The sequence below is a fragment of the Nerophis lumbriciformis genome, linkage group LG30 (assembly GCF_033978685.3).
Source record: "Nerophis lumbriciformis linkage group LG30, RoL_Nlum_v2.1, whole genome shotgun sequence".
Lineage (NCBI taxonomy): Eukaryota > Metazoa > Chordata > Actinopteri > Syngnathiformes > Syngnathidae > Nerophis > Nerophis lumbriciformis.
In genome coordinates, this window is record NC_084577.2 from 8488503 (window position 1) to 8510632 (window position 22130).

At 40.4% G+C, this 22130-nt stretch overlaps 1 protein-coding gene across 1 annotated transcript; it reads left to right on the plus strand.

Moving 5' to 3' along the window:
- Positions 1-460: 460 nt before the first annotated feature.
- On the plus strand, positions 461-16618 carry timm8b (translocase of inner mitochondrial membrane 8 homolog B (yeast)). The gene is made up of 2 exons (XM_061925487.2): positions 461-703; positions 16226-16618. Exons 1-2 carry the CDS (start codon positions 602-604, stop codon positions 16391-16393), a joined length of 270 nt encoding a protein of 89 aa, XP_061781471.1. The 5' UTR covers positions 461-601; the 3' UTR covers positions 16394-16618.
- Positions 16619-22130: the final 5512 nt, after the last annotated feature.

The following is a 22130-nucleotide window of genomic DNA, read 5'->3' on the forward strand; positions in this document are numbered from 1 at the left end:
AACAAAGATATCAATTTAAGGGCTTTTGTACTCCTAATAATTCTCCGAGATTTTATTGATAATTGTAACCCATTAAGCCAGTAAGAAAATGTAAGCCTTACTTTCATAAATTGACATTTATGTAGAATTTTTTTTGCCTGGGGCATATAATGTTGACAAACATTTCTATGTTACAGTCGTTTACAAAAACACCAAGTTTGATCTTCTATAGAGAATGGGGACATCTCCACACCCTTGTTTCTCAGCCAATCTCTGATCTCCTTCCCAAAACACATGTACACTCTCACATTCCACAAACATATGATTAACATCCTCTACTTCAGCCATCAACCTCCGAGGAGTTTTTCAGTGTAGGAACCCTTTTAAAACATGGTACAGCGTTGATTACGTCACATGTGACGTCATTTGAAGAAAACTGATTTACAAATGATGATCGTCCCGCGCTCTCATTGTAAGCAGTGCATCCTACTCTTTGTACATCAGCACTCATCCACGCGCAGCTGCAGTTTGCTCAGTTCCGCCGTGTTACGGAAGGTCATCAACCCCGGTGCCTCTACTCTGTGAAGAATTACGGTTTGAAAAGGCCTTTAAAAGAAACATAATGGACAGTTTTGATAACTTCAGTGCGTCGGAAAAAGCAGAAGCTACAGAGCTCCAGCGATTGATTGCAGTCGAACAACAAAAGGCTCAGTTCCAAGCTCAGGTTTGTATCCCAACGTGAACGTGGACCCTAAACTAGCTTTAAAACTGAATAGTAGCACATGTACTACTCTGTGGGACAAACGTTAATAAAGAGTTTATTTTTAAATCAATTATAATTTTACACTAAGGACATGGCTGTTCGTGGACCTCCATAGCCTTTTTGGTGCGGTCACTGCCCGATCCGTTCGCGCAGCTTTTACAACACGCATGCGCAAATATACCAACCTCCTGTCGTACGACAGTTTTACGACTTTCCTGAAAACATTACAAACCTATGCATGTGTTCAGACGTAGTGTGTGGAAAGGCAATGCATTTTATGAATATTGTATGATTTATATTAGTTACAGCAATGCTACCATGAATTGATTAACAACTAGTGATGGGTTGATGAGGCGTCATGAAGCGTTTCGACACATTGCAAAACTGTATTGATACTGTGTCGATACTGTGTCACTAAATACTGACATCTGCTGGACATTAAAAATCCCTACAGGCAACCTATGGACCGACTCAACTGACACTGATTTGATGCCCTAGTACAGGGGTCACCAACCTTTTTGAAACCAAAAACTACTTCTTGGGTACTGATTAATGCGAAGGGCTACCAGTTTGATACACACTTAAATAAATAAATATATTGTCATTTTTAAGTTACACGTAAGTGTGATTTAAACAAGAATAGCTAAATAAATACATTTATATATATATAAAAAAAAAGGGTATTTCTGTCTGTCATTCCGTCGTACATTTTTTTTTCCTTTTACGGAAGGTTTTTTGTAGAGAATAAATGATGAAAAAAAAACACTTAATTGAACGGTTTAAAAGAGGAGAAAACACGAAAAAAATTAAAATAAAATTTTGAAACATAGTTTATCTTCAATTTCGACTCTTTAAAATTCAAAATTCAACCGACAAAAAGAAGAGAAAAACTAGCTAATTTGAATCTTTTTGAAAAAATTAAAAAAATAATTTATGGAACATCATTAGTCATTTTTCCTGATTAAGATACATTTTAGAATTTTGATGACTTGTTTTAAATTGGTTAAAATCCAATCTGCACTTTGTTAGAATATTTAACAAATTGGACCAAGCTATATTTCTAACAAAGACAAATCAGTATTTCTTCTAGATTTTCCAGAACAAAAATTTTAAAAGAAATTCAAAATACTTTGAAATAAGATTTAAATTTGATTCTACAGATTTTCTACATTTGCCAGAATAATTCTTTTGAATTTTAATGATAGTAAGTTTGAAGAAATATTTCACAAATATTCTTTGTCGAAAAAACAAAAGCTAAAATATTTATTCTTTACAATAAAAAAAACAATTACTTGAACATTGATTTAAATTGTCAGGAAAGAAGAGGAAGAAATTATAAAGTATATTTGTTTAAAAATCCTAAAATCATTTTTAAGGTTGTATTTTTCCTCTAAAATTGTATTTTTAAAAGTAATAAGAAGCAAAGTACAAAATAAATGAATTTATTTAAACAAGTGAAGACCCATCCATCCATCCATTTCCTACCGCTTATTCCAAGTGAAGACCAAGTCTTTAAAATATTTTCTTGGATTTTCAAATTCTATTTGAGTTTTGTCTCTTTTAGAATTAAAAATGTCGATCAAAACGAGACCAGCTTGCTAGTAAATAAATACAATTTAAAAAATAGAGGCAGCTCACTGGTAAGTGCTGCTCTTTGAGCTATTTTTAGAACAGGCCAGCGGGCGACTGATCTGGTCCTTACGGGCTACCTGGTGACCGCGGGCACCGCGTTGGTGACCCCTGCCCTAGTATATACAATAATATAAACCAAGTCATTGTATTTCATTTAGGATTATTTCATATCTTCATTTAAATAAAAATATATTTTTATCTTTTTTAGATACAGTCAATAAATAATGTGAACATGTATCATAACATGGAAATCTAAGAGAACGTGTTGTGGATGATTGTGGACTGGGAATTGTTTTAATTTTATTTTTTTTACACATTTTTATTAAAAAAAAAAAAAAAAATTCCGACGTATTACATTTTAGACGATTTCTCTTAGTTATTATTTCTCGGGCTGTAGAAAAGAGCCGCTCACAGGGCACAGAGGAGGCGTCAGTGCGACACAGTTGGCGTATCGGTCACGTGACCAAAACAACTCATGATCGGTCACGTGACTTTCTAAAAGCGGTACGCGCACCGACACAGGGTTTTGCTCTATGAGCTCGACGCATGCGCCGATGCATCGGTGTTGCCGGACACATCACTATTAACAACCATGAATTGATTAACGTGGACCCCGACTTAAACAAGTTGAAAAACTGATTCGGGTGTTACCATTTAGTGGTCAATTGTACGGAATATGTACTGTATGACATGCACCTGGGGATAGGTTGATTGGCAACACTAAATTGGCCCTAGTGTGTGAATGTGAGTGTGAATGTTGTCTGTCTATCTGTGTTGGCCCTGTGATGAGGTAGCGACTTGTCCAGGGTGTACGCCGCCTTCCGCCCGATTGTAGCTGAGATAGGCTCCAGCGCCCCCCGCGACCTCGAAGGGATTAAGCGGTAGAAAATGGATGGATGGATGTACTGTACTGTGCAATCTACTAATAAAAGTTTAAATCAAACCACTTAGTTAATTGGGCATATATGCACGCACCCGCCCCTCCCCCAATCAACGCCTCCCAATCAACGCCTTCACCACTGCTTAATTCATCTTCGGGGTTGTGGACGGCTGAGTGGCGCTTTATAGCGGCAGCCGGCCTCCAGGGCCCCAAATCCCCCCCCCCTCTGTTGCGAGTTGTTGTGATTACATGTATCATGTTTATGTGTGCTATGCTATGTGAGGTTTTTTTCCTTGGACTCAGTCTGGACCCCTCCAGAGGGTCCAGCCTTAGACTGATACTTTTTTACTCTTCCCCCTTTCCCAATGTCACCTTTTTCCCACCTTTTTTAAGGAGTGCCGTAAGTGGCTGATCCGTTTGCGGTCCCGTCTTGTCCCCCTTGTAACGTATGTCTGCTCTTAGTGGGACTGTGCCGAAAATGTAATTTCAGTTCTTATGTGTCTTGTACATGTTAATATACAATTCTTCTCAAAAAAAGAGGAGAAATATAATCTTAGAGAAACATGTAATTTAAAACATTTGTATGCACGTTAGAGATGCGCGGATAGGCAATTATTTCATCCGCAACTGCATCACAAAAGTCGTCATCCATCCGCCATCCACCGAACCAACATTTTATCAAAACCACACCCGCCCGCCATCCGCCCGTTGTTATATATCTAATATAGACGATGCAAGGCATTAGTGAGGTTATAAAGATTTTTGCCTGTTAAAGAAAGGAGACTGATCCAATGGAGCAGAGACATTCAATGCGTGCCACGCATTAATATATCTTGGCCACGCATAGTGGCTAAGAGATATTAATGCGTGATAATATTATTTATCATTATTATAATATTATTGTCATTTCCATTAAGAAAGTGTTGACTATTGTTGCCAATGCCTTCAGATCAGGAGTGCGTTCCTCACACTTTGTGTGCGCAGTTGCAGAAAGCAGAACGAGACTTTTAAGAAGTTAAATTATTTTTTAGAAAGACTAGGCCTATATTTTCGTTAGGTAAAAAAATTTTCTGAATTTATTTCAATGAATATTAACTTGTTAACGTTATAATGCTCAAATAGGGAAGAGGGCGGGGTGCACAGTGAAACAGTGAACAATTTCACGACAAAGATGAACCTTTATTGATTGATCTTCAGCCATGACAAAATATCAGACAATCTCCATTGTCAACGACAGGCAGGAAAATAAAGATAAACACATAGCCTATGTTGTAGGCATAGGCTCATACGTTTTTAAGTTGAAATAAAAAAATAAATAAAAAATGTGCCTCATAAGCCTTAGGCTGTCAATCACGCGCACAAACTTAAATTATACAATAACATATGTATGTCATCCCTATTTAAACAAAAATAAATTAAATAAATAATAATAATAAATTACCTGCAACTTATTGGCCAAGGCAAATAGCTGAAGGGGGGAAATCAAACCCATCAGACTGCACTTTATCATCAAACTTAAATTATAATGAAAATAGATGGTCGCGACAAACAAAGCAGGCTAAATAGCCTTACATTGTCGCCAATCGGAGATGCGCTTCACTTGAAAGCGAGGCCAAATAATTAACACACAGTAGTATATCTCGAATAGAAAAAAAACACAATAAACAACGCAATTGCCTTAATTCCTTTGCATTGTAGTGCGCCCAAACAACACGTAACCATCAAAATTATTTAGCTGACCGAACTCAATATAGGTTAGACATGGGCTTATTTATCTTCAATTTCGACTCTTTAAAATTCAAAATTCAACCGACAAAAAGAAGAGAAAAACTAGCTAATTTGAATCTTTTTGAAAAAATTAAAAAAATAATTTATGGAACATCATTAGTCATTTTTCCTGATTAAGATACATTTTAGAATTTTGATGACATGTTTTAAATTGGTTAAAATCCAATCTGCACTTTGTTAGAATATTTAACAAATTGGACCAAGCTATATTTCTAACAAAGACAAATCAGTATTTCTTCTAGATTTTCCAGAACAAAAATTTTAAAAGAAATTCAAAATACTTTGAAATAAGATTTAAATTTGATTCTACAGATTTTCTACATTTGCCAGAATAATTTTTTTGAATTTTAATGATAGTAAGTTTGAAGAAATATTTCACAAATATTCTTTGTCGAAAAAACAAAAGCTAAAATATTTATTCTTTACAATAAAAAAAATAATTACTTGAACATTGATTTAAATTGTCAGGAAAGAAGAGGAAGAAATTATAAAGTATATTTGTTTAAAAATCCTAAAATCATTTTTAAGGTTGTATTTTTTCTCTAAAATTGTATTTTTAAAAGTAATAAGAAGCAAAGTACAAAATAAATGAATTTATTTAAACAAGTGAAGACCCATCCATCCATCCATTTTCTACCGCTTATTCCAAGTGAAGACCAAGTCTTTAAAATATTTTCTTGGATTTTCAAATTCTATTTGAGTTTTGTCTCTTTTAGAATTAAAAATGTCGATCAAAACGAGACCAGCTTGCTAGTAAATAAATACAATTTAAAAAATAGAGGCAGCTCACTGGTAAGTGCTGCTCTTTGAGCTATTTTTAGAACAGGCCAGCGGGCGACTGATCTGGTCCTTACGGGCTACCTGGTGACCGCGGGCACCGCGTTGGTGACCCCTGCCCTAGTATATACAATAATATAAACCAAGTCATTGTATTTCATTTAGGATTATTTCATATCTTCATTTAAATAAAAATATATTTTTATCTTTTTTAGATACAGTCAATAAATAATGTGAACATGTATCATAACATAGAAATCTAAGAGAACGTGTTGTGGATGATTGTGGACTGGGAATTGTTTTAATTTTTTTTTTTTTACACATTTTTATTAAAAAAAAAAAAAAAAATTCCGACGTATTACATTTTAGACGATTTCTCTTAGTTATTATTTCTCGGGCTGTAGAAAAGAGCCGCTCACAGGGCACAGAGGAGGCGTCAGTGCGACACAGTTGGCGTATCGGTCACGTGACCAAAACAGCTCATGATCGGTCACGTGACTTTCTAAAAGCGGTACGCGCACCGACACAGGGTTTTGCTCTATGAGCTCGACGCATGCGCCGATGCATCGGTGTTGCCGGACACATCACTATTAACAACCATGAATTGATTAACGTGGACCCCGACTTAAACAAGTTGAAAAACTGATTCGGGTGTTACCATTTAGTGGTCAATTGTACGGAATATGTACTGTATGACATGCACCTGGGGATAGGTTGATTGGCAACACTAAATTGGCCCTAGTGTGTGAATGTGAGTGTGAATGTTGTCTGTCTATCTGTGTTGGCCCTGTGATGAGGTAGCGACTTGTCCAGGGTGTACGCCGCCTTCCGCCCGATTGTAGCTGAGATAGGCTCCAGCGCCCCCCGCGACCTCGAAGGGATTAAGCGGTAGAAAATGGATGGATGGATGTACTGTACTGTGCAATCTACTAATAAAAGTTTAAATCAAACCACTTAGTTAATAGGGCATATATGCACGCACCCGCCCCTCCCCCAATCAACGCCCCCCAATCAACGCCTTCACCACTGCTTAATTCATCTTCGGGGTTGTGGACGGCTGAGTAGCGCTTTATAGCGGCAGCCGGCCTCCAGGGCCCCAAATCCCCCCCCCCCTCTGTTGCGAGTTGTTGTGATTACATGTATCATGTTTATGTGTGCTATGCTATTTGAGGTTTTTTTCCTTGGACTCAGTCTGGACCCCTCCAGAGGGTCCAGCCTTAGACTGATACTTTTTTACTCTTCCCCCTTTCCCAATGTCACCTTTTTCCCACCTTTTTTAAGGAGTGCCGTAAGTGGCTGATCCGTTTGCGGTCCCGTCGTGTCCCCCTTGTAACGTATGTCTGCTCTTAGTGGGACTGTGCCGAAAATGTAATTTCAGTTCTTATGTGTCTTGTACATGTTAATATACAATTCTTCTCAAAAAAAGAGGAGAAATATAATCTTAGAGAAACATGTAATTTAAAACATTTGTATGCACGTTAGAGATGCGCGGATAGGCAATTATTTCATCCGCAACTGCATCACAAAAGTCGTCATCCATCCGCCATCCACCGAACCAACATTTTATCAAAACCACACCCGCCCGCCATCCGCCCGTTGTTATATATCTAATATAGACGATGCAAGGCATTAGTGAGGTTATAAAGATTTTTGCCTGTTAAAGAAAGGAGACTGATCCAATGGAGCAGAGACATTCAATGCGTGCCACGCATTAATATATCTTGGCCACGCATAGTGGCTAAGAGATGTTAATGCGTGATAATATTATTTATCATTATTATAATATTATTGTCATTTCCATTAAGAAAGTGTTGACTATTGTTGCCAATGCCTTCAGATCAGGAGTGCGTTCCTCACACTTTGTGTGCGCAGTTGCAGAAAGCAGAACGAGACTTTTAAGAAGTTAAATTCTTTTTTAGAAAGACTAGGCCTATATTTTCGTTAGGTAAAAAATTTTTCTGAATTTATTTCAATGAATATTAACTTGTTAACGTTATAATGCTCAAATAGGGAAGAGGGCGGGGTGCACAGTGAAACAGTGAACAATTTCACGACAAAGATGAACCTTTATTGATTGATCTTCAGCCATGACAAAATATCAGACAATCTCCATTGTCAACGACAGGCAGGAAAATAAAGATAAACACATAGCCTATGTTGTAGGCATAGGCTCATACGTTTTTAAGTTGAAATAAAAAAATAAATAAAAAATGTGCCTCATAAGCCTTAGGCTGTCAATCACGCGCACAAACTTAAATTATACAATAACATATGTATGTCATCCCTATTTAAACAAAAATAAATTAAATAAATAATAATAATAAATTACCTGCAACTTATTGGCCAAGGCAAATAGCTGAAGGGGGGAAATCAAACCCATCAGACTGCACTTTATCATCAAACTTAAATTATAATGAAAATAGATGGTCGCGACAAACAAAGCAGGCTAAATAGCCTTACATTGTCGCCAATCGGAGATGCGCTTCACTTGAAAGCGAGGCCAAATAATTAACACACAGTAGTATATCTCGAATAGAAAAAAAACACAATAAACAACGCAATTGCCTTAATTCCTTTGCATTGTAGTGCGCCCAAACAACACGTAACCATCAAAATTATTTAGCTGACCGAACTCAATATAGGTTAGACATGGGCTTATTTGGTGGTTCTCAAATGGGGGGTACGCGTACCCCTGGGGGTACTTGAAGGTATGCCAAGGGCAGTGTTGGGACTAACGCGTTACAAAGTAACGCGTTACTGTAACGCCGTTAGTTTCGGCGGTAACTAGTAATCTAACGCGTTATGTTTTTTTATTCAGTAATTTAGTTACCGTTACTACATGATGCGTTACTGCGTTATTTTACGTTACTTTTGATGTAGTATCGGCTAGAAACAGAAGCGCTCCGGTGTTGTTCTTCTGAATCTTCCTCTGTCACAAGCCGGAGAGAAGAAAAGAGGCGCGGTCTATGTGTGTGTGGGTGTGGGTGTGGGGAAAAAAAGTTGTTGGCACGTTCAGTCCACACACAGCGTGGTCATGGCGAGCGGAGTAACGGAGGAGCTTGAACGCCCCCGCCATTGAATCGGTGTGTTTATAAGTGCAGACTCGGTTGTGCAAAACGAGGGTTTTAAACACATGCTGAACGTGCTTGAACCACGTTACGACATCCCGTCGCGCACCCACTTCAGCAATAAGATTGTGCCAGATCTTTATGAGCAGGAGAAGAAAAAAGTTGTGGATGAACTATCCCGAGCATCATCTGTTGCGCTCCAGCGGAACTATAAGCGCTCACTTCATCACAGCAGACTGGGAGATGAGAAGACACGCCCCCTCTACGAGAGTCACCTTGCGCAGGTACTGACACAAGCAGTGGAGGAATGGAAGATAAAGATATCCCAGTCACACGTGATAATGCCAAAAATCAAATAATTACAGAGAATGAGGCAGGACTGGGACCACAGATAGGTGCTTTACACATGTAGTGAATTTGGCATCACAGAAGGGAATCTCAGTCAATAGGATGGAGCGCCTCTTTGGGAGGATCAGGAAGGTTTCTTACTTCCACCCAAGCACAACAGCTGCTCATGTGCTTAAGACAAAGCAAGAAATGCTAAAGCTGCCTGCTCATACATGATGTCCCAACGAGGTGGAACTCCACTTATGATATGTTGGAGCAGCAGGCAGCTATATACCGTACTCTGCATTGACCCACAACACCTTGAAGACAAATGTCACCCTGTCTGATGATGATGTGGGAGTGGCAGGTGAGGTCCAAAAGTGTTCCATCTCTACTGAGCACTGAAACTTCACCATCTGTGTCAATGATCCTGCCACTGAAAACAAGTATTCTACAATCCATGGCTCCAAGTGTGGAAGACAGCAGCATCACTCCAGATGTCAGGGTTTATGTTTCAAGGAAGATGATGTGCCTTCTTATGTTGCACTTTAACTTGTTTTTTATTCATGGTCATTGGTCCAAGTTTAAAGAAAGGAGGAATGCCTTTTTATGTTGCACTGTTTTTCATTAATTATGTTAAAAGGAAAATAAAAATGTATGTCAAGTTGATCAACAGATTGTATTATTCTCCAGTGCAATAACAGTACTGAAATGAAGGCAAAAAGGGCATTAATGGGAGCTTTAAAAAAAAAAGAAGAAAAAAAGAAGTAACTAAATAGTTACTTTTCACAGTAACGCATTACTTTTTGGTGTAAGTAACTGAGTTAGTAACTGAGTTACTTTTGAAATAAAGTAACTAGTAACTGTAACTAGTTACTGGTTTTCAGTAACTAACCCAACACTGGCCAAGGGGTACGTGAGATATTTTTAAAATATTCTAAAAATAGCAACAATTCAAAAATCCTTTATAAATATATTTATTGAATAATACTTCAACAAAATATGAATGTAAGTTCATAAGCTGAACATCAAATCAAGTAGGCTATTCCATTCATTACAATGCAACAATGCAATATTCAGTGTTGACAGCTAGATTTTTTGTGGACATGTTCTATAAATATTGATGTTAAAGATTTCTTTTTTTGTGAAAAAATGTTTAGAATTAAGTTTGTGAATCCAGATGGATCTCTATTACAATCCCCAAAGAGGGCACTTTAAGTTGATGATTACTTCTATGTCTAGAAATCTTTATTTATAATTGAATCACTTGTTTATTTTTCAACACGTTTTTAGTTATTTTTATATCTTTTTTTCCAAATAGTTCAAGAAAGACCACAACAAATGAGCAATATTTTGCAGTGTTATACAATTTAATAAAGCAGAAACTGATGACATAATGCTGTATTTTACTTCTTTATCTCTTTTTTTCAACCAATAATGCTTTGCTCTGATTAGGGGGTACTTGAATTAAAGACATTTTCACAGGGGGTACATCACTGAAAAAAGGTTGAGAACCACTGGCCTAGGTAACGTAGACTAATTTGTTTAACATATCCAACCGTATGTAAATTACAATTTTTTTTTGTTAGCACTATGTAGGAATAAAATAGCATCTACAGTGCCAGGATTCAGGCGAGAGCGCCTGGCCTCTAAAATGCGCCCTGCTGCGCTGAAGGAGCGCTCACTTGCAGCACTTGTTGCTGGGACGCATAAGATTCTCTTGGCAAGGTGTTGTAGTCGTGGGAATGATTGTCCTTGTTTTCCCCAAAAGGAAAGTAGATTTTCCTCTGCTGATCCGTCGAAATGGAAGTTTGTAGAGGAATAATCCTCTACTTCATCAACAAGCACAGGTGTATCCTCCTCCCATTCTGTGAAGTCAATTCTTTTCTTTTTTGGTGATGCGCCATCAGCTCCACCTAAAGGACCGATGAAATCTATTACAGCCTAATATTTTACATCTATAAAACAGTCAATCCACATAACATAAACTTAATAGCCCAGGCAGGCAGGCAATGTATCAACTCACCTTGCTCTGTTGCTGATTGGGGCTCGGTGACAGGGTTTTCTTCTCCATCACGACTGACACAGACGCTTTCCTCTGGAAGAAGTTCTCGAACTTGCTTGATCACCTCTCGTCTGTCGTCTTCTGCCAGCATTTTCAGCGACTTAAATTTCGGGTGGAGAAAAGTGGTGATTTTGTATGTAGCAGTCGGATGCATCTTCTCATCAAGCAGAGCAGACGCGCGAGAGCGGAGAGTTTTCATGTAAAGTGGGTCTCCAAACTTGGGCTCACAGTGTTTTTTCAGCTTGAAAAACCAGAGCAGAACCATCTGAACGGTTGGGTGATGTTCTCCTTCAAGCTCGCTGATTGCTGACTTGAAAAGGGTGAGAAACTCGATCAAGTGTGAGAGTTGATCCTGGTGAATGCCATCGAGGCGATGTTCTTGGTCTTTGCTCCGTAGCAGCTCTCTGATGTCTTGGTATTGTTTCTGGATTGATTCCAACATCAGGACTTTACTGTTCCATCGCACATCACATTCTTGATTCACGGTGTGCTTTAGGCCGGCGACGGCACCGGTTCTTTTCAGAAATGCAACAAGCTCTTTGCAGTAATCGATCATGTCCAGGACATCTTCAATGCCCTCAGAGTCACCCTTTCTACTGAAGGTGTGTCTCAGCACCGTGTTCAGGATATGTGCGGAGCACGGAATCCAGTGGGAGAAGCGGAGTGCGGCTTTTATGTTAGGGCCCTGGTCACTGACAAAAACTACTTTAGATGGCTGTATTCTGTAGGACGTCAGTACACTGGTTATCTGCTCATGAAGGTTTTCGCTGTTTTTTTTCAGTGTTGGGTCAAACTCCACTGTTGCCAAAATACGATTTTCCAGCTTCCACTCCCTGATGTAGTGACACTTAAGGACTGTATATGCTCTCTTATTAAATTCATCTGTCCACATATCGGTGGTTACAGAAATACCTCCGTTGTTGCTGATGGCTTTTTGGATGTCCTCCGAAAGTGTCTGCTTATCAGTGGAAGCCTGCAGCTTTGCCCGATCACACACAGTTTGTTGATGGGGCAGGATGGCACCAGCATCCACGGCACCGCACTTAGCGCCTATGTCAATCAGCGTCTGGGCCACTTGTTGAAACCCTTTACCCGAGACTATATCAAACGGGCGCATATCATTAGTGCACAGGTCCACACATGCATCTGTAAGCCTTGTTTTAACATCCTGTGGCACTCTTCTGGGATCACGGCGGACAAAACTGCTCATGCTCAGGGTGTTTGTGGAGGTTCGGGGTTTTGCACAAATGTGATGCACCATGTTCGATGTCCCGGTTTTGTGACTGTCGTAGACATAAACAGCGTCGCAGCTCTTGCAAATCACGTAGCCAGCATTACTATCATCCTGATTTACAACCTCATAAAAACAAGTCCACGCTGAACTTTTCTGGCCTTTTTTTCCCTGGTCTTTAGTATTCCCTTTTTTAGTTTGTCGCGTACCACGTTTGCTGCCGGCGTTGCCATCTTTTTTTTCTTCTTCTTCTGTTGTGTTGTGTGGTAATGTGCTGCAGTGCAGTGCCTGATAAATAATTGCCTGTTTCAAAGAGTGCTGCTCGTTTTTCGTATGTAGGTAACAACATTTAACTATGTATATATAGTTCCGAATTGGTTTAACCGCCACCCGCCTGAATCTATTTAAAATCTAATTTTTTTCAATTTCACCCGCCCGACCCGCGGATTATCCGCGGACTCCGCGGTTGTGTCCGCAAACCGCGCATCTCTAATGCACGTACAACACTTAAGACCTTCAGTATACCAGTATGTGGAATGAAATTATGGAATGGATTAAGCAAATAAATCAAACAATGTACTAATATAATCCACTTCAAGAAACTCTTCAAACTTAAAGTGTTTACAAAGTACAAAGAAGAACCATGACAAACATTTTCAATTTATTTCATTCATCCATTCATTCATTCTCAAAATAATCTTACTTATCTCATCATATGAAATATGACTTACTTCACCAATTATTATTATTAAATTATTATTATTTATTTATTTTTATTGTGATCACTTATGGAGTATATTGTGAATAAATTGTGAACAGGAAGTGAACAAAAAGTTTTAGTAACTGTTATGTAAAAGAAAAGGGGTAGGATTAAATAAGCTCTGCTTCTTCCTACTCCTTTTCGAACATGTTGAAAAGAGAAACTGGAAATTGTGATGTATCATGTTGTATGCTTGCATGTTCGAAATAAACTCAAACTCAAATCATGTTAAAGAATGGACAATAATAAAGCATCTTGAATCTTGAATCTTGATCTTCTTATATGTCACTTGAATCAAAGCTGAGTTAAAAAAAAGGCAGCTTTTAAATTTGAATAAAGGACGATGTGGATGGATAAAAGTTGTTGACATTTTTAAAGCGTACTCGTTGGCTATTTGACGTTATTAGCAGATATGTTTGCGAACTCGTTAAAGAAATAGTCAAACGCCTACGTTTTGGAAAAACCTCCATAGAGAAGGTGTGAGCGTATTGATTTAAATATTGATAGTATCAATGGATGGATGGAACTTAAAATTTACAACGAAAATGATATTTTCAGTACAAATGTACAAGAACAGACACACAGTTTGGGGTGGAAAGAACACTGATCGAGTTGCCACATGGGCCGCACCCCGTAAAAAAAGGCGGGAAAATGGTAAACATGGGGGGGCAAGAGGGGGTGAAGAAGAGCATGAAAAAATCAACTCCCAAACTTAACTCCTGGGCGGGGTGGTTTAGTTAAAGACCAGGAAAAAAAACCTCAAGCAAAGCATATACGCATATTACAACATACAACTAGAGACTTGCAATAAGCGTCGATAGCTTGCGATGGGAAGTTAAGACAATTCAAAACAAAAAAGCAAGCGGGCGGGATGAGGGAGAGGGCAAGAGAGTGTCCATTCTTAATGAGTGCAAGAGAGAATACAAGCTTGGGAATTAGTATCAGATCAATGGAATCGATGCTTTTGATTCAGTTTCTTGTCTGTACGTCCATCAAGTTACGTGCTTTTCCTCAATAGTTCATGTGAGTGCTGCATCTCTCCAAGTTTGCTGGTGCAAACAGCGCATCTCTCTCTCTGTCTACTACTCACTCAGGCACACTTTGTTTATTTATCTGACAAATCTGTAGATGTGTGTCGACATTTGTTGTAGTTCTGTTATCTTTATCATTATCGCGTTAAAATGTGTACACTGACTTCCTGCTCATGAAACGTAAGCTTCAAAATAATAGCAGGGCAGTATTAAGCTGGATTCTGGCACAGCAACTAACAAAATACACCCGTTTAAACATTTGTTGGATTCATATTTGTGCATGTGCAAAAGCTTTAAACCTTAAGCTTTGGCTAGTTTTGTTTATGTCAACAACCCTTTAGGTAGACATGTCAGCTAGTCAGAGGGGTGTTAACTTAAACGGGTTCCGTTGTTAATATTTTTGTTAAGGGAATGCTATCTTATCGTCACTACTTTTCCATGCACTAAATTAGACTGATTTATAAAATAGCTCGACTCTAAAGAAGCACCCTACAACCCATTGAAACACCTTAATCTGATCATGTTTGGCTTTTGAAAAAACGGACCATCACACCTAGATTATGCGATTGGAAACCAGATCTCTCAAGTAGGTGTGTGCTGCCGAATAGGGGCCTTTTGTATCGGTCACAACACGTGAGATATTTAGCAGATACCATTTAATCAAAACAGGCAACAACTGGAATTAAGGGGAGACTTTATTTGTTCACAAATTTAAAAGAATGGAACAGCACGGTGGTACAGGGATTAGTGCGTGTACCTCACAATAAGAAGGTCCTGGGTTCGATCTCTGGGCTCGGGGTCTTTCTGTGTGGAGTTTGCATGTTCTCCCTGTGACTGCGTGGGTTCCCTCCGGGTACTCCGGCTTCCAAAGACATGCACCTGGGGATAGGTTGATTGGCAACACTAAATTGGCCCTAGTGTGTGAATGTGAGTGTGAATGTTGTCTGTCTATGTGTGTTGACCCTGCGATGAGGTGGCAGCTTGTCAAGGGTGCAGTTGGGATAGGCTGCTGCAACCCCCATGACCCCGAGAGGGACAAGTGGTAGAAAATGGATGGATGGATGGAACATTTTGAAGTGCATTGACAGGAGGAAATAAAAGAAGCAGATTTATTTAAGATGGTAGTTTAGGCAATGGAGAATGCGGCTACTTTCGGATTCCCGTACAAGAACGAGTGAGATGGAAGACAAGTGGGTAAATTAAAGGCAAATAATCAAGCATACATGCAAACCTCTTCACGCTGCATGTGTGCACTCCAAACTGATTAGCAATTACTCTGTATTCCACACAATTGGCAGGCTTGTACAGAACAATAGCAACCCCACATCTGAGGCGGCATCGGGGCACAAATAGTCTTTTCCTTTGGATTTAAAACTCCTTCCATCAATCTACAGACCTTTTGAATGAACCCAGCGACATTCGAAAAGTTTCATGATTCTCTATCCAAAAATTCCTTAGAAACATTTCTGCCCCGCCTGTCTTTCTGTGCTTCGAACCTGCATCTGCTCCGAAACCTTCTTGGGAATAGCTTCATGTTTTGGCGCAATCTATGATTTTTTTTTTTTTATTTAACATCAGCATAGTCAAAGTAATATTCCTAATATTACTTTAACTTTATTTACAGCGGACATCAGGTACAAAAAGAGCTGCGCTGTTGACTTGTAAGGAGCCATGGACACCTTGTTAGGGTATGACGTCATAGTCAACCGGAAAAGTAAAACCTTAATCTGCGCTAAAAAATTAATAAGCGACCACAAGTGTACGGGAGGCATATGGCGTATGACCAATAGTCACATTAGAGAGTGTGCATGGATATTGGGACCTCACACGTTCGTGTGAAAATACAAAACAATTAAAAATCAGACTAATTTAGTGCATGAAAATGTATTGTGATTAATCATTCGAATGTTTCTGTTTATTTTAGGTACACACCTTCACTGATGTCTGCTGGGACAAGTGCGTGCAGAGCCCCGGATCGAAGTTGGACAACCGGACAGAGATGTGCCTTGTGAACTGTGTGGAGCGATTCATCGACACAACCTTGAGCATCACCAACCGCTTCAGTCAGATGGTGCAGAAAGGCACTCATTAATGATGGACTGCAGACCTTAACTGGATTGTATTCGAGCATATGAAGTTGTGTTGTGTCCCAAACATGTTTGTTGGTTAGGGACAACATCAGTCCATGTGTCCTGCTGTCAGGCATGTCTGTAGCTGCGTGTTTGAGTTGACATTTTCAGAACACCGCCACCAGTAAATGTTGGAGGAGAAAAGATTGTCAGAATGCTTATTAATAAATGCTGAGAGAACTTTTTAATGATACTTAAATGTGATTCCCAATACTGAATCGCACACAATATTGTAAAAGTCAGTGTAAAAGTTTTGAAATCATTTTAACAAGCATCATTTGAAATGTTTAGTGGGAGGAAAAAGTGAACATTTAACATGTAAAGCAGGCCTGGGCAATCATTTTGACTCTGGGGCCAAATTTAGAGAAAAAAATGTGTCTGGGGGGCGGTGTATCTGATATCTAGGAACACTAATCCAAAAACCTCACAATTAGAGATGTCCGATAATATCGGCCTATTATCGGTATCGTTTTTTTTGTTTTGTTTTATTGTTTTTTTTTATTAAATCAACATAAAAAACACAAGATACACTTACAATTAGTGCACCAACCCAAAAAACCTCCCTCCCCCATTTACACTCATTCACACTCATTCACTCAAAAGGGTTGTTTCTTTCTGTTAATTATATTCTGGTTCCTACATTATATGTCAATATATATCAATACAGTCTGCAAGGGATACAGTCCGTAAGCACACATTATTCTGTGTGCTGCTGGTCCACTAATAGTACTAACCTTTAACAGTTAATTTTACTAATTTTCATTAATGACTAGTTTCTATGTAACTGTTTTTATATTGTTTTACTTTGTTTTTTATTCAAGAAAATGTTTTTAATTTATTTATCTTATTTTATTTTATTAATTAAAAAAAAAAAAGTACCTTATCTTCACCATACCTGGTTGTCCAAATTAGGCATAATGTGTTAATTCCACGACTGTATATATCGGCCGAAATCTGTAGCGGTTGATATCGGTATCGGTAATTAAAGAGTTGGACAATATTGGAATATCGGATATCGGCAAAAAGCCATTATCGGACATCCCTACTCACAATAATGTCTGATTGAATGCTAAAAACGTTATGACAGACCGCCTTAAAAAAAATAATGGAATTTTAATTTTTTTTACTGAATGAGACACCCAGAATGTACATGAATATAAAAAATGTGGGATTTACAATATTAACTGAACGATAAAACACTGAATATTGACAACATATGAACGTCACCCCCCCGCCCCCCACACCATCTCGATCAACATATACAATCAAGCGAAAAGCAACAGAAATGCAACAAACACAGCAAAATATAAATGCGAAGGGTAACAAAAAAACCCACCTACAATCTGATACAAATGATACATCACTAAGCTTTAGAACGTTGTTGTAAAAATTTCCTTCCGCGTCTGTCCCTGACACCTGCATTTTCAGGCTCGCTCTGGAAACACTCTGCGGAAACGCTCCCCATCCACACTGCCTGGTTTGAGCTGCTGTGACTAGATTACCATAGTAACTAGTATATTATGCAAAAGCGCAGATTCCAACCATTGAAATACTTTGTATAGTTCAATACTTACGGTCATTTGAAAACATCACTGCACATCATAATGGCAGCTACAGTTTCCATCTTAAAGATATAAAAAATATACTTGGGAATGTCCGGCGGGCCAGATTAAAAAGCTTAACTGGCCACATGCGGCCCCCGAGCCTTAATTTGCCCAGGTCTGATGTAAAGGCTGTGCTATGCTACAGCATCATCTTTTCATCACATTTAAACTCCTTAAAAAATATTTGTTTTATTAAGTCGTTTTTTCATGCCTACAGAGTAATAAACAAAACTGAAATTTTGAAGTAGTTTACTATAAATATACATTCTCAATTGTGACCCTGAACAAATAAAAGACATGTATATACTTTCATAAATATGTATAAAAAATAGCAAATTGACCTAAAATCATTTAATACATTGAAAACTGAAAATTAATAATCCAATCAAAGTGTGGGCCTTTGTCATTAAAAAGGGTCCCTGATAAGTTCTGTCAAATGATAAGATTGTTAAAAATCTTATATTTGGTATTACTGGTAATCACAATTTAATACTCGCTTGTATAATTTAAAATTGAAAAAGAACCCAATATTTGGACACAATTTAAATTGTGTTTATTCTTTCAACGCTTTACTTGAAATCACATCATTTGTTTGCGCAAACCTTGGTAACGGTATTATATGAAGTCCAGTCAGTGTATTTTGAAGTGAAATTTATCAGCAGGCACACGAGTCGGATTCTCCTCACTTTAACGTATGTTGACTTAAAGGAACCTGCGTCGCTTTTATCAAAACCATTCACAGTTAAAGGAAAGGAGCATGTATTGACAAGGCTGTCTTGAGTTTCCAAAAATTTCCACAACTCTTATTTTGTTGTGATAGAGTGATTGGAGCACATACAAAAACATTGATGAAGTTTGGTTCTTTTAGGAATTTATTATGGGTCTACTGAAAATGTGACCAAATCTGCTGGATCAAAAATATACATACAGCAACATACATTATACATTTTGGTGATGTAGAAAAGTTACAATCAAATCCAATTAGCTTCATGGCTTGGCCTCTTAACTTCATGTGAGTGATTATGATTGACGACACCTGTGGACTTCTCTGAGCCCATTTAAATAGGGCTCATGTGATGCAGTCATTAGACTTGGTTACAAACGCGACAATGGGAAAGTCAAAGGAACTCAGCACAGATCTGAAAAAACAAATAATTGACTTGAGCAAGTCAGGAAAGTCACTTGGAGCCATTTCAAAGCAGCTTAAGGTCCCAAGAGCAACTGTGCAGACAATTGTTCGTAAGTATAAAGTGCATGGCACAGTTTTGTCACTGCTACGATCAGGAAGAAAATGCAAGCTATCACCTGCTGCTGAGAGAAAATTGGTCAGGATTATCAAGAGTCAACCGAGATCCACCAAAATGCAGGTCTGCAATGAATTGGAAGCTGCTGGAACACAGGTGTCAGTGTCCACAGTCAAGCGTGTTTTGCATCGCAATGGACTGAGATACTACCATGCAAGAAGGAAGCCCTTGCTCCAGGAGCGACACCTTAAAGCTCATCTAAAGTTTGCTGCTGATCACATGGACAAAGATAAGACCTTCTGGAGGAAAGTTCTGTGGTCAGATGAAACAAAAATGTAGCTGTTTGGCCACAATACCCAGCAATATGTTTGGAGGAGAAAAGGTGAGGCCTTTAATCCCAGGAACACCATTTCTACTGTCAAGCATGGTGGTGGTAGTATTATGCTCTGGGCCTGTTTTGCTGCCAATGGAACTGGTGCTTTACAGAGAGTAAATGGGACAATGAAAAAGGAGGATTACCTCCAAATTCTTCAGAACAACCTAAAATCATCAGCCCGCAGGTTGGGTCTTGGGTGCAGTTTGGTGTTCCAACAGGACAATGACCCCAAACACACGTCAAAAGTGGAAAAGGAATGGCTAAATCAGGCTAGAATTAAGGTTTTGGAATGGCCTTCCCAAAGTCCTAACTTAAACGTGTGGACAATGCTGAAGAAACAAGTCCATGTCAGAAAACCAACACATTTGGTTGAACTGCACCAATTCTGTCAAGAGGAGTGGTCAAAAATTCAACCATAAGCTTGCCAGAAGCTTGTGGATGGCTACCAAAAGTGCCTTATTGCAGTGAAACTTGCCAAGGGACATGTAACCAAATATCAACATTGCTGTATGTATACTTTTTGTTACGTCTTCGACGCATGGCTGCGATTGTTGTGTTGCCCTCCAACGCAGGAAACAAACAGGAGCGGCGTGTAGGTAAGATTTAAGGTTTTTAATTATTTTAAGGCAGGATCAAAAATACAAACTGAGTATACTAGCTAGCATGGAGCTAAAAAACACAAAATGTCACCAAGGGTGAAAAACAAGGAATGCTAGTGTGTACAAACTTACTACATGCAGTGAGGAGAAAGAACAGGAGAACGTAAATGTTGCCTATAGCAAACATTGACCCAGCAACTATTGCTGGGTGACAGGAAACTATAAAGGGGAGTGATTAACCAAAACACCTGGTGGGAACATTAATTGCTAAACTATCAGTGCCCGTGGAAACCAACAGTAAACAGGGAAAGATGGTGCACCCAGGAAACAGACTAAAACAGAAACATTACCAACATAAATCATGCCATGATCCGGGTAACAGATCATGACACAACCCCCCCCTTAAGGGACGGATCCCCGACGTCCCAAACTAGAAACCCCTCCCCTGCAAAAAAATCCCCCAGAATAAGTCAAAAGTCACGGGAGGGTGGAGGAAGGGCTTGGTGGTGGGCCGCCAGGCCATGTGTCCCCGAAGCCACCGGGGACAAGTCAGGTGGCGGCGGCGGGTAGATTGTCGCCGCAACCGTCGAGGCGGGCGACATCGGAACGGCCATGTCTGTGGCCGTTGAGGAGGCGGACGAGACTGGCGCCAGAACCTCAGCAGTCTTTGAGTCCTGTACCAAAGTCTAGGGCGTCGCTGCTGTTGGCGCCAGAGGCGTCCATGAATAGTCCAGAGACGACGACGCGGGGGGCCCTGTGGTGCGGCCCGCCGGACACGAGGAGGTGGGTGGCGCCGAGGTGCGGCCCGACGGACACAAGGAGGTGGGCGACGCCAAGGTGCGGCCCGCCAGACATGAGGAGGTGGGCACGTTGTAGGCGAGGCAGGCGTGGAAGCCGCGGGAGGCGAGGCAGGTGTGGAAGCCGCGGGAGGCGTCGTCGCTGTGGAAACAGGAGGCGTCGTCGCCGTGGAGGCAGGAGGCGTCGTCGCCGTGGAGGCAGGAGGCGTCGTCGCCATGGAGGCAGGAGACGCCGGCGTGGGCGGAGCCAGAGGCGAAGCAGGCGGCTCGTCTGCCGGCGTAGGCAGAGCCAGAGGCGAAGCAGGCGGCTCGTCTGCCGGCGTGGGCGGAACCAGAGGCGAAGCAGGTGGCTCGTCTGCCGGTGTGGGCGGAGTCTAAGGCAAGGCATGCGGCTTGTCTGTCGGCGTGGGCGCAGTCAGAGGCAGAGCAGGCGGCTGCAGACCCACTACCGAGCCAGACTGTTCCTCACTCTCCAGCTCTTTCAGCACCCTCTGGTACCACTCCTCCATCCATGCTGCACTGTACATCTCTGGAGGGTCCCGTGTGCTTTGCAGCGCTGGAGCAGGAGGTGGAGAGGATGGCGTTTGCAGGACCACCAGAGTTGATGGTGGCGTCAGAGTGTCAGGCGGAACGTCTGTAGCAATGGGTGAAGTCAGAAGAGCAGGCGTCCGGGCTGTCGATGTGGGAGGAGCCAGAGGAGCAGGCGGCTCAGACGTGATGGGCGGGGCCATAGCGGTAGGTGGCTGCAGGACTGAACAGGACTGTTCCTCCCTCTCAAGTTCCTTCAGCACCCCTTGGTACCATTGGTCCATCCACTCTGCGCTGTACTTCTCTGGCAGGTCTAACTTGCTTTGCAGCACTGGAGCAGGAAGTAGGGCCGAAGTCGACAGTGCCCCCGCTGGAGGAGAACCTCAGTGGAGGGAGGTCTGCTTGCCCCGCTGACACGCTACCAGCACTGCCCCCCCCCCCCCCCCCAGGAGCTGGCTTTGTGCATGTGCGCCGCTCGCGCCTTTCTGGACACTTGCCTGCAGGTGGTATCTGAGGGGAGGAGAAGCCGCACGGGAAGAGCCTGGTAGTCAA

Bases quoted from the DNA above. Each gene is read 5' to 3' on its own strand.
- timm8b (XM_061925487.2), top strand. From the start codon at position 602: ATGGACAGTTTTGATAACTTCAGTGCGTCGGAAAAAGCAGAAGCTACA. The intron at 704-16,225 runs GTTTGTATCCCA...TGTTTATTTTAG, and splicing joins AGGCTCAGTTCCAAGCTCAG to GTACACACCTTCACTGATGT.